Source organism: Euleptes europaea, chromosome 4, assembly GCF_029931775.1.
Source record: "Euleptes europaea isolate rEulEur1 chromosome 4, rEulEur1.hap1, whole genome shotgun sequence".
NCBI classification, from domain to species: Eukaryota; Metazoa; Chordata; class Lepidosauria; order Squamata; family Sphaerodactylidae; genus Euleptes; species Euleptes europaea.
The window spans coordinates 63,218,029-63,234,269 of record NC_079315.1 but is presented as its reverse complement, the minus strand read 5'-3'; the positions used below and the strand labels follow the sequence as shown (position 1 = coordinate 63,234,269).

The 16,241-nt window shown below is 42.4% G+C and overlaps 1 protein-coding gene across 1 annotated transcript in view; it reads left to right on the top strand.

The window, feature by feature from the left end:
* The window catches only part of ADAMTS19 (ADAM metallopeptidase with thrombospondin type 1 motif 19), a 117,961-nt gene that overhangs the window by 38,391 nt on the left and 63,329 nt on the right, over positions 1 to 16,241 (top strand). The window contains exon 7 of the mRNA XM_056848030.1: positions 11,472 to 11,577. Coding sequence (XP_056704008.1) covers positions 11,472 to 11,577 — 106 coding nt within the window. The remainder of the gene's footprint in view (positions 1 to 11,471; positions 11,578 to 16,241) is intronic.

Below are 16,241 nucleotides of genomic sequence, written 5' to 3'. Positions count from 1 at the left end.
CCTATGAAGCTGGCCAAATTACCACAGGCCATGGGCTTTGATGGCTGCAAGGGCTTCTTTCCCCATTACTTTAATACTGCAGCAAATTATAACTAAGTTGGGCCACTGCCTAGGGCGGAAGATTATGGCGTTGATCATATGATGCCAGGGGAGAGTAGTGAGTTTCTTCCCTGGTACCAGGAGAATGAAGGCCGTGTTTTAACCTCCAAAAAGAACTGGCCTACTATTGCCAACAGATGTTAAAATCCTGAGAAAGGCCTGTCTCCTGAATAGGAAAGTTTATTTCCATGGCTGGAATCAATCCTTTTAACCATATAACTCTTGCAGGGGTGTGCATGGCCATGTTTAGATTCATGTTTTTAAACCAGATACAATTGCGTTGTTGTCACATGACCATTACCATAGAAAAACAAAGAGGTTTTCAACCCCCTCTATACAATGGCTATTGTATCTTGAGTACAAAGAAGGCATTGAGATACAGCATGCATTGAAAGGCGGGGAGTTAATAATAGGTTCTTATTTTCTGGACGGATACGCAGTGATTGGAGGCTGCCCTACAGCCTTTGAAATCAACGGGTGCGTCTTCCATGGCTGCCCAACGTGCTATAGCCCCCTGAATGGAACCCACTGACACATTCTAACTTTGGTGAGTTGTACTATTGAACACAAATGAAAGAGTTATTTGAAAAGCCAGGGTTTTGCAGTTAGGGCTCTGTGGGAACACGAGTGGCGGGAGATGGTGGAGGCTGACAGGGATCTTGGCGCTTTTCTAAGCGAGAAGAAATCCCCTTCACCTCTGATCCCCAGAGATGCTCTCTTTGGGGGATGGACAAATGCCATCTGCCTGTATTACAAGGTAAAGGCAGGTGAAAAAATAAATTATTACGATTTCACAAGCCTCTATCCATTTTTGAACAAAACAAAGAAATACCCATTTGGGCACCCCACAATTATTTATAAGGACTTTGCCCTGCTATCTGAATATTTTGGGATATCCAAAGTTAAGGTACTACCGCCTCGGGGCCTCTTTTTCCCTGTTCTACCCCTTAAGGCGGGGGGGCAAACGTCTGTTCCCCCTGTGTCGTACATGCACAGAAGGTAACCTGAAAGGGCCATGTGTGCATTCAGAAGAGGAAAGGGCTCTAGAAGGGACATGGTGTACTATTGAGCTGGTGAAAGCTCTAGAGAAGGGCTACAAGGTTATGTCTATTAGTGAGGTGTGGCATTTTGAAAAAAACTCTGAAGACCTGTTTTCAGAATATATTAAAATGCACCTCTGCCAAAAACAGGCTACCCCAACTGGTGTACATATGATGATGAAAAGGCAAAATATATTACAGATTACCTAGAGAAAGAAAAAGTTCAATTGCATGCTGAACACATAGCTGTGAACCCTGCAAAGTGGCAAATTGCAAAATTATTTTTAAACTGTGGGGCAAGTTTGGCCAGCGCACAAACTTGGTGAATACAGACATAGTGAGGGATGCGACAAAACTTTTAGAATATGCCTTTTCTCCTGCATATGATGTTTCAGGGTTTGATGTCATTGATGATGAGACAGCAAGTTGTCCTGGAAGCACTCAAAAGATTCAGTAACTTTAACAGGCAATACAAATGTACTGATTGCCTGTTTTACAACTGCTAATGCCAGGTTATGCCTTTATGCCATTTGGAAATTCTATTGGAGAAGCCATTTGAACTTATTGATATCAAGAATATTGAAATTTTAAAGGAGAACTTGTTCAGTAGAATTCTCTTAACCTTTGATTCCCCCCAAATACCTTCTTGTCTAATACGGCATAAAAGATTTTTCTGGTCAAGTGGAATTTTCCCTAACAGAAATGTTACGGTGAGTCCCCTTGTACAGCTGAGAACCATGATCTCTTCAGATCCACAGATCCCAGCGACAATCGACAAAATAGGGAATAATGACAAAAGTAGGGTTCCTGACGTGGAGACAATTCCTACAAAAGACAACTTGACTTTTAACCCCACGAACGCCATGATAGACAAAGAGGCCCTGGATGAAGAAGTACAAAGAGGCTTCCTGGACCTGACTGATCAAGAACAACAGGGCGTTATTGACAGGCTCGGGAATCTGAAGGACCAGTTGGCTAAGCTGAGATCAACTGCACAGAAACTTTTATCCACATCTAATTCCCGGTCAGATGTGGCTATGGACGTTAACCCAGCCCCTAGCCTGATCATTACAACAGACTTATCTCCAAAAATTCCTGCAGAGAAGTCCTTAAATCTACTACAACCTCAAGGACCCAATAAGCCTTGGACCAATGAATCTCAAGGTACGCTGAATGGAGTGGTGACCATGGATATGAGGAATGGAAGTGTTTTCATCGATAAAGAAGGAACCCTCAACCAAATAACCCAGTTCTCTAGAATCTAGGACAAAGAAATCCAGTCTCAAGATTTTATCCTGGAACATAGCTGGCTAGAGAAACAAGAGTGCTGACTCTACATTTAGAAAATTTTTGGGAGAATTTGACCTTATTTTACTGCAGGAAACCTGGGCTGATTATGATCTTAACTTAGAGGGTTTTGAGGCTTATTCCCTTCATGCTTTTAAATCTCAGCGGTTTGGCCGTCCTCAAGCGGGCCTGACAATGTTTTGGTCTTCCTCTTGTGGTGCTGAGTTCTATCCTCTAACAGTATGTGATCATATAGCTCAGGCTTGTTTGTTGAAGAGGACAGGGCTGTCCCTAGTGGTAATAAATGTTTACATCCCACCGTGCCCTATGAAGGATTCTATCTCTAACTATTGGAGAAAGCTTTTTGAATATTTAGAATTGTTGGAACAGCAATTTCCTCTCTTAAATATTATTCTTGCTGGCGATTTTAATGCTAGGACGGGCCAAAATAGTAGTGGGATAACAGAGAAGCTGGGTTTTCATGCTGAAGATGCCCCCTTTATCTGTCTATCTGACCAGAGATTATCCAGGGATTTGGTATATAATGTTGCCTTTATAAAGTTCTAGACAAGCTGCAAGATCGCTGTTTGTACCATGATACAGATGCAGTGATATTTGTGAGTAAAGACTGGAACTGGAATCTGCCTCTGGGGGACTATTTAGGTGACCTCACAAGTGAAATCCCACCAGATGAACACATCAGAGTTCACGTCAGCTGTCCCCAAAACGTACGGGTACAGGTTAGGGGGGAAAGGTGTGTATGAAGGCTAAGGGCATCACTCTCAATGTATCAAATTCTGAAAAAATCAACTTTGACACATTGAAGGACCTGGTCCTAGATTACGGCTCAGTCATAGATGCCTCCTAAAGAGATCAAAGTCCAGCAGCCCTCCATCAAAAGAGACAAAAAAACAGTGGCTCATTGAGACAGGGCCGCTTAAGAAAACATTGAAAGTTATTTATGATAAGAGGGTTCTTGTGGACAATTACAAAACCTTGCCATACAGTTTTTAGGATGGATGTGCGATGGAAACATCCATTTTCCCCAGTAGTGGCAGGTCCAAGTAACTGGGGGAAGAGTTTCTTTGAAAAAAATATTTTGGACAGTGACCAGCATGTGCTTTCTGTCATTCCTGAAAATCTTGTGTGGTGTTACAGTTGTTGGCAGAATCTGTAGGATGAAATCCTCTGTAAATATCCCTTTGTAAAGTTTGTTGAAGGACTGCCTGAAACACTTAATGATGATCAACTATTCCCCACTAATAAAGTAAATATGATCATCGTGGATGATTTGATGGACTCTGCTTGTGAAAACACTGAAATTGAGAAAGCCTTTACCAAATACGTGCATCATCGGAACCGGAGCATTTTATTTTATTTATTACTCAGAATATTTTCTTTTGTGGAAAAAGCAACCGCACCATCAGCTTAAATACCAAATATCTGGTGCTGTTTAAGAACCCCAGGGACAAATTACAGATTGCCATGTTCGCACGCCAAATGTACCCAGGGAAGTCAGTTCTTTCTGGAGACCTTTCAGGATGCCACACAAAAACCATATGGGTATCTGGTTGTGGACTTAAATGCCTCCACGCCAGATTCTTACAGATTAAGAGTGAGTCTTTTCCCACCTGAATGACCTGTGGCGTACGTGTTAAAAACAAAACAGATGACCACTGGTTACAAAAGGAAACAGCTAACCCCCTAAACACTCTGTTAGCCCTAAATCCTCCAAAGGGCAACATGTCCCGCTGTGTAAAGAGAAATTTGGCGCTCCTAAAACTACTTATCAAGGCCTCCCACAACAGAGGGAGGCCATTCTCTGCGCAGCTTCAGATGATCTTGTCGCAGCTATCTCAGAAATTGCGCTCAATACTTTAAAAGGCAACATCCCCCTATCACAGCGTCAGGTTTGTGTGCTGAGGAAAAGATGCAGTTTTATTAAAAACCTGAGTGACAAAAAAGTATCTGAAAAGGAAGAAGCGACTTGTAAAGCAGTCGGGGGGGGGGGTTATTGCACCTCTGTTAAGCTTTGCTATCCCCCTCTTAACTGGTTTTTTTAACAAGCCAGTAATGGCATATGCTGAAAAAATGTACTTGGTTTCTAGCCATCAGCTAGAACAAATAAGGAATCCTGTTCCCCCTAAGGAGGAATACATCAGAACCACCACAATGCAGTCCTTGGATACTGAAATGAAGGGGGTTCTCCAAAGGCGTGACTTAACAGAATATGACCGGGTCAAGCATTTTGAGGCCAAATATTTTTAGCTCATGTGAAGCAGAGGGGAAATGAGCAATCTATTGAGCCTGTTTCTGTCACAGCCAGAGACGGCCTCTGTAGAAAGCCCTGTGAGTTCTGATGAAGTCTACCAAGAAATAGTGGACACCATGCCTGCTAGAGATAGGAGCCGTGCAAAGCTATTAAAATGAAACAGAACAAAAGTGTTTCATCTTGGGATGACCGTGAAACTTTTGTATATAGAGGAGAAAGTATTAAAGGCTCTCATATTATGGATTTGGTGAAGGGGATTACTTAAATGAATGCCATGCCTAGCCATCGCCTGCCTAAAGGTTGGAATGTTTTCATGAAGTCCTTGGCTGAACTGAATGTACCCGCTTCTGTTGTGGGCAACCCAGCTAATTGCCAAGCTGGGTTATTTAAATCCATGTAATCTTCACCATTTCCATCGATGAAAAAGTCTAGCGGAGCTGTTTCTGACAAGGCCGCCAGGGGTGGGACTTCAATATATAGGCATCTCTCAATGCTAGTTTCAGTAGTTTGAGTTCCTAAGCACGCAGTCATAGCCCAGGCACAGCTCAGGGGGGTTTCAGTGAGACTGTATGATGCTGTTCATTTCCCCCACTAGGTCAGAATGCTTGAATAATAGCCTCGGGGGACCGTGAAAGCCCACTGTTTCTCCCTGTCTATTATTCCAAAGGAGGAATCTTCAGCGAGGGTGTTCCAGCTGTGAGGATATTGTATCTCCACAGTCCTACATCTCGGGCCCCTGGCAGCTCCAATGGGCGCGCTAGATGGATGGTGAAGGCAGAAGCAGTGTTCTGTGGGAAAACAGTTGCGCAGGCGTAGCTCAGGAGGGTAATGTATAAACCGCCGTCAGCCATTTTTATACAGGGTCACAAAGTTGAGAAGCTGGAACCCAGCTGTTAAACTTATCAGGCCACCCAAACCACTTAACTAGATGGTATTTTCTTTTGCCATGCCCTTTTGAGGCTATAATTTTTTCAATCCGATACACTGTCTCCTTTACTCTTAATTTTCAGCAACTCTTCAGGATAGAACGACCCTATGACAGGGTCTCCAGCATAACCCTTTAGCCGATATACAGGCCTCCTGCCTCTACAGCTGACCTGCACCACTGTGAATATTTCATCTGTGTAGCTCTGTTCATATCCCTTTACAAAAAGTCCTTTGCTTTTAGAGACATGCACATGGCCTCCTTTTCTAAACAGGGGCCTCTCCACATCCTTTTCATTTCTCCCAACACCGTATCCATAAACCATTTCCCATACTTCTGCATATCTACTAAATCAGCCTGCCACTGTGCATCCAGACTAGAAACGATTGTCTTGTTTCAAAGCGGATCCGTGTCTGTTTATGCAATGTGTAAGCCTCTTGCTCTGAAAGCCAGGTAGCAACATTATTTTGAATAAGAGTTTTACACTGCTTTTTGGCAGCCTGGGAAAGAGGCCTCACCTTGCCAAAGCACTCTGCTTCTCCTGGCGTGTAATATATGTTCCTTAAGACCTCCTCTTGACTGAGTGTCTCCATTGCAAACCCCTTAACAACAGAATGACCACACAGGGCTAAAAAAGACATGTTTTTATTGCAACAAAACTAGCTCTTCTTTTTCTTGTCACACGGTTGTACGCTGGAACAAAAACACGATACGCAGGAGACATTCACAGCAACAGGGTTACCAATGTGCAGATTGGCAAAAGCCTGGATAAAATCATCATCAAGCTGCAACACAGTAATAATAAAAAGTATAGTACCATGAAAATGCCTTGGCAGTTGCCATCCCTGGCTTTATTTACTACCCACCTACAAACATTTCTTTACCTGGTTACCTGTGAGTTTGATACTGTGTTTTCTACATCCATGGTTTCATTTAAAGCATTTTCCTTGTCTTGCTCCTCCTTTAAAGCATCTTCCTTGTCTTGCTCCTCCAGCGTTTCCTCATCTGCAAACTCATCAACCGGGGTCCGGTAAATACACCACAACGGGTTGGGTATTCCAAAGTCCATCTCATCAGCAGGGTGACTGCAAAGTTCCATCTGTTTTAAAAGAGACCTCCCAAAGTCAGATCTCACCAATGGCGGTGGGGTGGTAAATTCCAGGCGTCTGGCTGGAGTTCCCATGTTCTCCCCAAGAGTGTGAGTGCATGTCTGCTAGCAGAAATGGCTTCTTTCCTAAAAGCACCCCTGGGGGGGCATGGGGCAGAGTGTGTCCCTGTCCCTTTACTATTGGTCAGGATGGCGGGGCATGTTGCTAGATGTGGTCACATGGTGGCCTTCAGCCCTTCCCACTGGTGGATAGCCCCTTTCCAGGGCAGGAAAGCGCTGGAGGAAGTTCAATGCCGCAGAGGTGGGCGGTGCTAGAGAAAGGTCGCCCATTGACGTTGAAGGGAGGTGCCTGGTAAGTTCACTCCTGGTGTTGTCATGGGAGGGGGTATTGCCAGTCACTTCTGCTGCTGTGTGGGGTGGGGCCGCATATGTATGTGTGCACATCACATCCGGTGTCATAGCAGTGTGGGAGTGGCTAGCTTACATCACTTCCGACGATGCAGGAGTGGGGGGATGGTCACACCTCATTAATATTCATTAAACCTCATAAATATCCATGAATTATGCAAAATAGCTAATCAGTATTCAATGTGTACCCACTTCCGGTGGTGGGTGTGGCCATCTAACATCACCCTGTGCCGTGTGAGGGGCGTGGTCATACCTCATTAATATTCATGAAATATGCAAATTAGCTCATTAGTATTCATAGGGTACCCTTTAACTACGGATTTCATACATGAAGAGTTATTATTTTATTAAATAATAGAGTAATCAGTGCAGTGGCAGAGTGAAAAAAGAATTGCTTTTTTGTAGCTAACAAAGAAGAGCTTGTCTGAATCATTATACTCGTCACCAGTGAATATGCCAGGCATGAAACATACGAAAATAACAAGTAAAATTAAGGCTTAGCCTTAGAGAAATATTAGGAATTGCAATGGCAATTCTGCCAGCCTCCATAGTAAATACAGCTTTCTGTTTAAAGGAGCTACCTTAAAAAAAAAAAACTCCCTGTGTGAGGTGCTTGGCAGATTGATATTCTTGCTGCTGCAACAGTATGGAAATTATAGAAGATTCTCAACAAATTGCTCTCTGTGTTCACTAGCCACAGATGAATGGGAGCTTTGCTTTGCTTTTTTCCCCAGTTGAATTTCCTTTAGATAAAATAAAGAGATAAAGAACTATTCCTATGCCTGTGGGAATTATCCTGAAGAGCACTGCAGAAATCTATGTTGCCCCCAAGTTGTTTAACATCTTTATGAAGCATTGTGGTATAGTGGTTAGCGTCTCAAACTAGGATCTGGGAGACCCAGGTTCGAATTTCTACTCTGCCATGGAAGCTTGCTGGGTGACGTTAGGGCAGTCACATACATTCAAGACTAACCTACCTTACTGGGTTGTTGTGAGGATATAATGGAATGATAAAATGATAAAAGCCTCTTTGAGTCCCCATTGGGGAGAAAGGTGGGGTATAAATGAAATAAATGAATTGTACTGAAGTAATGAGATGGGGCTTTTGTGGGAGCAACTCTGTGTTTCATTCATAGACCTTTATTGGCATAAAAATTATTACAATTGTTACAAAAAGGGATCATAAAACATAAAATCAGTGAAATAAAACAAAGAACAATATAATCAAATATCAGAGCTTGTAAGTTTTTGCACTTTCATCACATCCACTAGAAAATTGGCAACACCCTCAGTAATCTCCGGTACTAAATCATTCAATAAAAATTGACATTTTACTTTATTAGACAGGTGATGTTTTGAATAAAAGCAAGTTTTTAACCATTTCCCATGGGATGTTTTGTATAGAGAACAGTCAAACAGTATGTGTTCAATTGTATCCAGGGAGTTGGAACCACAAGGACAGATCCGTTCCTGTATTGGGATTTGGTGGTACCTTCCATACAGCATCCTTGATGGAAAGGCATTGACCCTAGCAAGAGAGAATGCTCTACGGAGGATAGGGATATCCAGATTGTAAAAGTAGTGGGGGATACTGTCAATTTTATTCATAAGACCCAACATTGCTGAAGAGCAAACATAAGGTTGGATTGGGTGCATCTTTTGAAGCTCCATATCTAAGAGACGCTGTTTAATAATTTTAAAAATGTGGGCTTCAGTAGTTGGAGCCAAATCTTCCAAAGAAACTCGATAGATCTTATTTTGGTCAAAATTATACAATCCCAGGAGGTATTGTGAAGTTCTTTTAACAACAATGATAAAAGCTCAGTTCTAAAATATAGTTTGAGCCAATATCGAATAGTTAATAACCAAACCTTGGTTTCACACAAATTTTGGCCTAGTTCAGAGCAAATTGCATGATAAGAAACACATTTAGGGAGACCCAGAATTTGTCTAAAAAAATTTGCTTGAACAGATTCTAAATCACGATTAAAAGCATTGACCCAAATAGGAATACCATACAAAATCTGGGGTAAAATTTTGGAGTTGAATACCTTGACTGCTGCAGGAACAAATTGATTGCCCTTATAGAAGAAGAATGACTTCAGTTGGCTTGAAGAGATTCTCCCTAGTTTGGCAGTCCTATTTCTGTATACTGCCCATTTAAGGTTATAATTAAAGGTAATACCCAGATATTTGTAGCTCTTTACCTGTTGAATTTTGGCCTTTCCAATGTGCCAACTAGAGGGCGACCAATTCTTTGAGAAAATTAAGACATTAGTCTTAGAGTAGTTAATTTTAAGAAGGTTTAGATGACAATATTTCTCAAAGGCCCCTAGATAACGTTTGAGTCCAATTTTAGAAAAGGATAAAATAGCGGTGTCATCGGCATATAAAAGTATAGATACTGCTTTGCCTCCTAGTTTTGGAGGATGACCATTGATAGGTTCTAAAGCACAAGCCAAGTCTGAAAGAAATAAATTAAAAAGAAGGGGAGCAAGGATGCATCCTTGCTTCACTCCTTTATTAGATGGGATTTTCTCAGTAAGTCCGCCATTTGAGGAGTACTTTACTTGGCTTGTTGTGGATGAATGTAATTTTTTTAAAAGGAATAAAAGACGAAGATCAATTCCTAATCTAATCAGCTTAGACCAGAGTTTATCTCTGATGATTGAGTCAAAGGCACTCTTTAAATCAATGAAAGCGACAAAGAGTTTCTTATTACCCAGTTTCATATACTTTTCTGCAAGTGAGGCAAGAATCAGACAGTGATCCAAAGTTGATTTATTTTTGGAAAAGCTGATTTGCTCTGGGCCGATGATGGAGTTATCCCTTACCCATCTAAGGAGACGCTGTTCTAAGTGCTTCGCATACAATTTGCCCAAGACTGATAAAAGGCTAATGGGGCGGAAATTTTCAGGTAAAGTAGGATCACCCTTCTTATAAATAGGGATTATTATTGAATTAAGCCAGGAGTCTGGCAAAATGCCATACAAGTCAATAGAAGTAAATAATTTGGCAAGAAGTGGGGCCCACCAATCAATAAATTTCTTAAACAATTCAACAGGGAGACCGTCAGGATCTGGGGATTTGCCAGACTTCAGGCTACCTATTAGCTCAATAATTTCTTCCACTTCGACAGCTGAAGTAATGAGATGGGGCTTTTGTGGGAGCAACTCTGTGTATCGGTTGTGTACTCTTGCTGTTCTCAGGACTCCTGCTACCCTGACCTTGGAACTGAACTTGACTCTGGACTTGGATTGCCCTTCTGGTACTGATGACTTGCAGCGCATTCCTGAAAATTTTCACCGAAAGTCTTCAGGAGGTGGCGTGACCTCGCTGCCAGCATAAATGCGTGTAATCACGTGATTACATGCACTTACACTGGCGGTGAGGCCAGTCCCGGCGGTGGCTGAGTGCCGTGGGACTACGCCTCGCCCCTCTGCCAGCGCAGCCTCTCCATGGCACAGGCCGCGGTGTAAAGAGGCCGTGCCAGTGCAGGGGGGCGTTCCGGGGGTGTTCCGGAGGGAAGAGCTGCCGGTTAGACGGCTTCCTATCCTGATTCGGCCCAGTACACCAGCTCCAGGAATGGCAGTGCTGCGCCTGCTTTTTAGCAGGCGCAGCCTCGCTGTTTCCTATGGGGCAAAAAGCCCCGGTAAAACAACAACAAAAATGGCCACAAAATGGCTTTTTTTTGTTTTACGGCATACAGGAATCGGCTTAGGAAGAGGAGCGCTGCCCCTCTTCCTCGCCATCCCTGTACGCCATCATTTCAGGAATGGGCTGTTGGACCTTATTTTTCTCTTTAAATTTTTTTATCTCTGTGTGTATAAAACTCTTGCTGTCTGAAATTCACTTCACAGCATCAGATGAAGTGGGTTCAAGCCCATGAAAGTTCATATATCAGTAAATTTGTTAGTCTATAAGATACTGCACAACTCTTCTTTTGTTTACATATTGAAGTGTGAATCATCCCTGCCAGCAGCATGTTCACAGGTTTTGCATTACAGGTAGGGTTGCCAACCTCCAGTTGGGGCCTGGAGATCTCCTGGAATTACAACTGATCTCCAGATTACAGATATCAGTTACCCTGGATAAAATGGCTGCTTTGGACTGTGGACACTATTGCATTAAACCCTGCTAAAGTCCTTCTCAAAACCCTGTCCGGCCAAGGCTCCACGCACAAATCGCCCTCAATTTCCGAACCTGGAGTTGGCATCCCTACCTATGGGAACTTGCTAGATTCTGTCCTTATAGAACATTTAGGACTGGAAACAGTAGAAATGATCAATAATACAAGATACAATGATTAACTGTGGTGGTTGTGTTTCCTAGGCATAGCATATTTGAATGGGATGTGCAGTGAAAAACGAAAGTGTATCATTGCAGAGGACAATGGATTGAATCTTGCATTTACTATTGCCCATGAGATGGGTCACAAGTAAGTAAACAAAGAAAACAATAATTTATATTGGCATCCATCGATTCTAAGAGTAAATTTAAACTTAAGCCCCAGTATTTGGCTATATTATTTGGCTAGTACTGAAATTAGCAAATACATGGAAAAGTCAGAAAACTTGAAAAAGGGTGCTTGGAATAAAAATGGGAAAAATGTCCCTGAAAGTTTTGGTTTTTGTATTATGCTTTTGCAGATGACTTCTCTAGGGAAAGGGCTTATACTGATCCGCATGTCAGTTCTCCCCTACAAATGCCTTTTAAGAGAAAGACAGGATAAGAATCTAGTATTTTCCTATAATGTCTTGTTCCAACTTTAGATATGGATAGTAATAAAAACTAGTTTGTACTGATATCTGATGTCATTTACAAATTTTAATTTAAAAGATTCTAAAACAATAATACATGAGATAAAGAGCTGAAAATGTGAGGAAAGACAGGCCTAGTAATTTTATTTGCAGTGCTGTGGCACTTTGTAACATATCCAGTTCTAGCTAAAGTTCCCAAAAGATATGCTTATGAGATCAGTACATACCAAATGAATCAGGATATCTGTAAACTGTATTATTCAGATTTGACATTTTCTGTTTATAATGCAAAAACATAGCAGTTGCTAAAATACCATTAAATCTAAACTAAAATCTTGCTCTATGGAGGCCTCTTACAGTATCTGACAAAGGAAGCTTTGACTCTGGAAAGCTCATAATTGAAAATCTTGTTGGTTTCTAAGATGGTACTGGACTTGAATCTCGTCTTTCACAGTGCAATCCTAAACAGAATTATAACCTTTTAAGTCTGTTGAAGTCAGTGGGCTTTAGAAGGGTATAACTCTGTTTAGGACTACATTGTTAAAGGATGAATAAGGTACATGTGGAGACTAGATGGAATCTTACCTTTAGATCTCCACATGGTATTATTAATTGATACCACCATCTACCAGGCTGTTATTAACCTAGTAAAAGGGGAAAAAGTGGATTCCCGACCTAAACTTTTAAGGCTGCCAGCCTTTTCGGCAACATCACCCTGGCTCCAAGAGTGATGTTTATTCTATGCTGCATGTTAACCATGCCAAGAGGTTCCAACCCTCTCCCTCTCCCCCAAATACCGTACAAGCAGCTAAGTGTTTGACTGATGTGCTCAGCATAAAAAGTGTCCCCTCCACAAATTATTCCAGTAAATCACTTGGAGTTTTAGGAATCATGAGATGATTTGGTCATCCCATACTGTCCCCGCCGCACAACAGGGTTACCCTAGCTTAATGAGGGCTCTGATGAAGAGCATCACATGTGGTGTAGGGGTTAAGAGTGGCAGATAAGTATCTGGGAGACCTGGGTTTGATTCCCGCTCATGCCATGGAATTTGCTGGCTGACCTTGGGCCAGTCACACTCTCTCAACCTACTTCACAGGGTTGTTGAGAGGATAAAATGGAGATGAGAACAATGTAAGCCGCTTTAGAGAAAGGCGGGGTACAAATGAAATAAATAAGTATACAGGGGTAGCATATAAAATTGGATGTTTATGAGGGACCTTCTACCAGTGCCCTCATCAGATCCCTATTTACATAATATCTAGCCAATTGCTGATTTCAGTTATCCATTTTACGTTCAGTACTTTTAGAGCTCTGTCTAAACTATGGTGGCACACATGCAAAGCTCCCTCATCAGCTTTGAATGTTTAAGGGCATTACAATGACTGCCAACCCCGAGGTCTAAACTAAAGTGTTTGCACCCAAGTGAATAACTCTGTTAATCTTAGTTGCTTCTGTACAATTCCACATTGGGACTGTGCATATGCAGGCCAACCATAGAGGGGGGAAATGTTCTATAAAGCTTTCCACTAGTTTACGTAGTGCAAAGAGTGCTCTCACACCTTCAGCCATGTTCTCGCCTTTTACCCCAAACCAGCACGTGACCAATGAGGAAGAGCATTTCTTCCTTCAGTACTTCCTTCACTGTTGTGGAGGAAGGATAGTCCTTTGCTTCACTTTCCATACAATCATAGACATCTTTGTGTGTGTTTTTCTGAGCTCTATCAATATTTATAATATGAGATCTCAGAGCATCTTTTCTCCCGCAGAAAGGCTCTTTTTTAAAATATTCACTGAGTGCAGCATCAAAATGGCCCAGACTGATTACTGTAACTGCTGTGTTTGGGAGAGACTCATAATGTGACTGCTTGTAAGCAGTTTACCCCTAAGGCACAAGAGAGGTCATCCATTTGAAGGCAAAGCACTGGGGAAAGGCTTTGTCAGTGCTGGAGACATCCACCTCTAATCACTAGTTGGTTTCTGAAGAAAGGGCTCTTATACCCTCTGTAGTGTATGTACGTTCAGCTCCGTTGTCAGATCTGCCTGCTAACCTCATGTACCTTGGATCCAAGGAGTTCGTCAGAACCATCCCTGAAGAAAGCTAAGGCCATCAGTATCATCTTCTTTGCTATAAGTATCATTTTCTTTGCCATCAGCTTGCGTAGCTATTATTGGAATCCCTATGTGCAGACAAAAGGACAGGCTGCTTCCTCGGACCCTGTTACCCTACACAAGGGCTGTTGAAAGCACGTCACTGTCTGAAAGGGCAGCTTGATGTTGATCTGCCACACTCTTAAGCTCCTCAACCTCAGAAGTGGCATTCATCATGATAGCACTTTGTCCAGTCTCTTGAGCTCATGGCAGCAGCACCTGTTCTGGGGCCCACCGCAGGCATCGTGGTACCCATATATTTCATTCCCTTCATGTATGGGCTACAGTCGGGAATGTTCGAACAGCAGACACAGGTTTTTCCATTGCACTCCTCATTTCCATAGCTTCTTCACTGCCATAGTTCCATTGTTGGTTCACCCACCTACAGTAGTTCTGGACCCTCTGGATTTGGAGTCCCTTCAAACTTGGATCTAATGTGGCATTGGTTCTGTCTCCAGTTGAGGCAGAGATTCCACACCAATTTCAGCAAATGAAGTTCATTGTCAGTCCTTCATGCAGCCCCACATATGGGACTGCGCAGGCTGTCGGTGGAAGATTTTTCCAGCCTCCTAGTAACGGAGGGGGTGCCCCTCCCCTCCCGGGCGAGCGTGGCGGTTCCTTCCCGCCCAAACCACCACGTGACCCAATGGGAGGGGCGCCCCCTCCTCCCTCAGTTCCTTTTTCGCCGCTGTGTGGTGTGGAAGTGTTTAAAGTGACCTTCTGTTCGTGAGTTTTCCTGAAATACTTACGTGATCTGAGGCAGTTCATCTGGCCTAGATCGGATTGTTTCTTATTGCCACGATGGCGTCTAAACCACCCTTTAAGAAATGTTCTGGGTGTGACTTGAAAATGCCCCTCTCTGACGAGCATGAACTTTGCCTCCTCTGCCTGGGAGAGGGGCATGCTGTGCAAAGCTGCACTATTAGTAAAAAGTTCACCAGCGCAGCCCGAAAGGACAGAGCTTTTCGCTTAAAAGCTGCTCTGTGGGAAAAGTCCTTGGAAGCCGCCGCCAAACAAGCCGCTTCGGCGCGCTCCACCCCAACCCAACCATCAGTTGAACTCCATAATTTTCATTTAAATAAGATTATTAGTCTTATTTCATTTAAATAAAATTATTATTAAGCATTATTAACATTAACAGAAATAATTTTATTGTATCCATATCAAAATCTTGAGAGTAGAGGGGAAGAGAAAAGCAATACCCACCTCTCAAAAAACAAAAACCATTAACACTGTTTTCCATTGTGTAGGCTGCAGGAAAGGGAAATGGGGAGGTCAGGGTGATGCCCCATGATGAACAGAACCTGGGCAAACAAGAACATTGATGGTCTTCTGTTATTTCTTAAATTTAACTCACACTCATAAGAGGGTTCCCCAGTGTGGTACAGGCAGCCATCATAAGTACTTTCAGCTTTTCAGAAAGTGGGCAGGGCCATAGTAAGGCAAGCCTTTTTTACTTGCTGCTGTCATTCAAATGAAAGGGTTTCCCATGGCTAAAGTAGGAGCCACAGTCATTGGAGGATCAGGAAGACTGGTAAGCATCTAGCCTTTCAGTCTATGGTTCCATTCCCCCTTCAGACTTCCCTTCTTTTTATTCCCCTATCTTTTTCTCCCTCTCCCCTCAGGCTTTCCTTCATTTCTTTTTAATCTCTTTCTGTTCTTTGAGAAACAAGCTTTTTATATATTTTACCAGAGAAGTTTTAAAAAACAATCCCCAGCCACATAAATTAAAAGGCTTATTAATATGGGAAGCCAAGGGGAAGTTTAAATGATATGAATGTGATTACATATGTCATCAAAAATGGTTGCAAAGCAGAGTACAGCCAGTTCTGATCTTGATATATCAATGGTCTTACTTAGTGTAAAGCTGCTTCATGTGTTCATTGTAGAATAAAATGAGGCAGAGGGGTTGAGAATGATGACATAGAGATTGTGGCCTGTTGTCATAAGCTTCTTTTGCAAAGCAGAGAGGGAACTTTTTTTCTTGCCTTAGGGTTCATCCAGGAAGCTGGGTTTTTGCATGAGAGAAGATGAGTGTTCAAGAGCAGAAGCCCAATCTTTCCTTCTTCAGGCTTGCTGTCTTTCCATCGCTGTCTTTCATACTTTCAACCGAAGTACAGATATTACTAATCTTAATATTAGTTAATCCAAGGCAGCTTCATATGTTCAGTGTGCTTCCATATAATTCTTT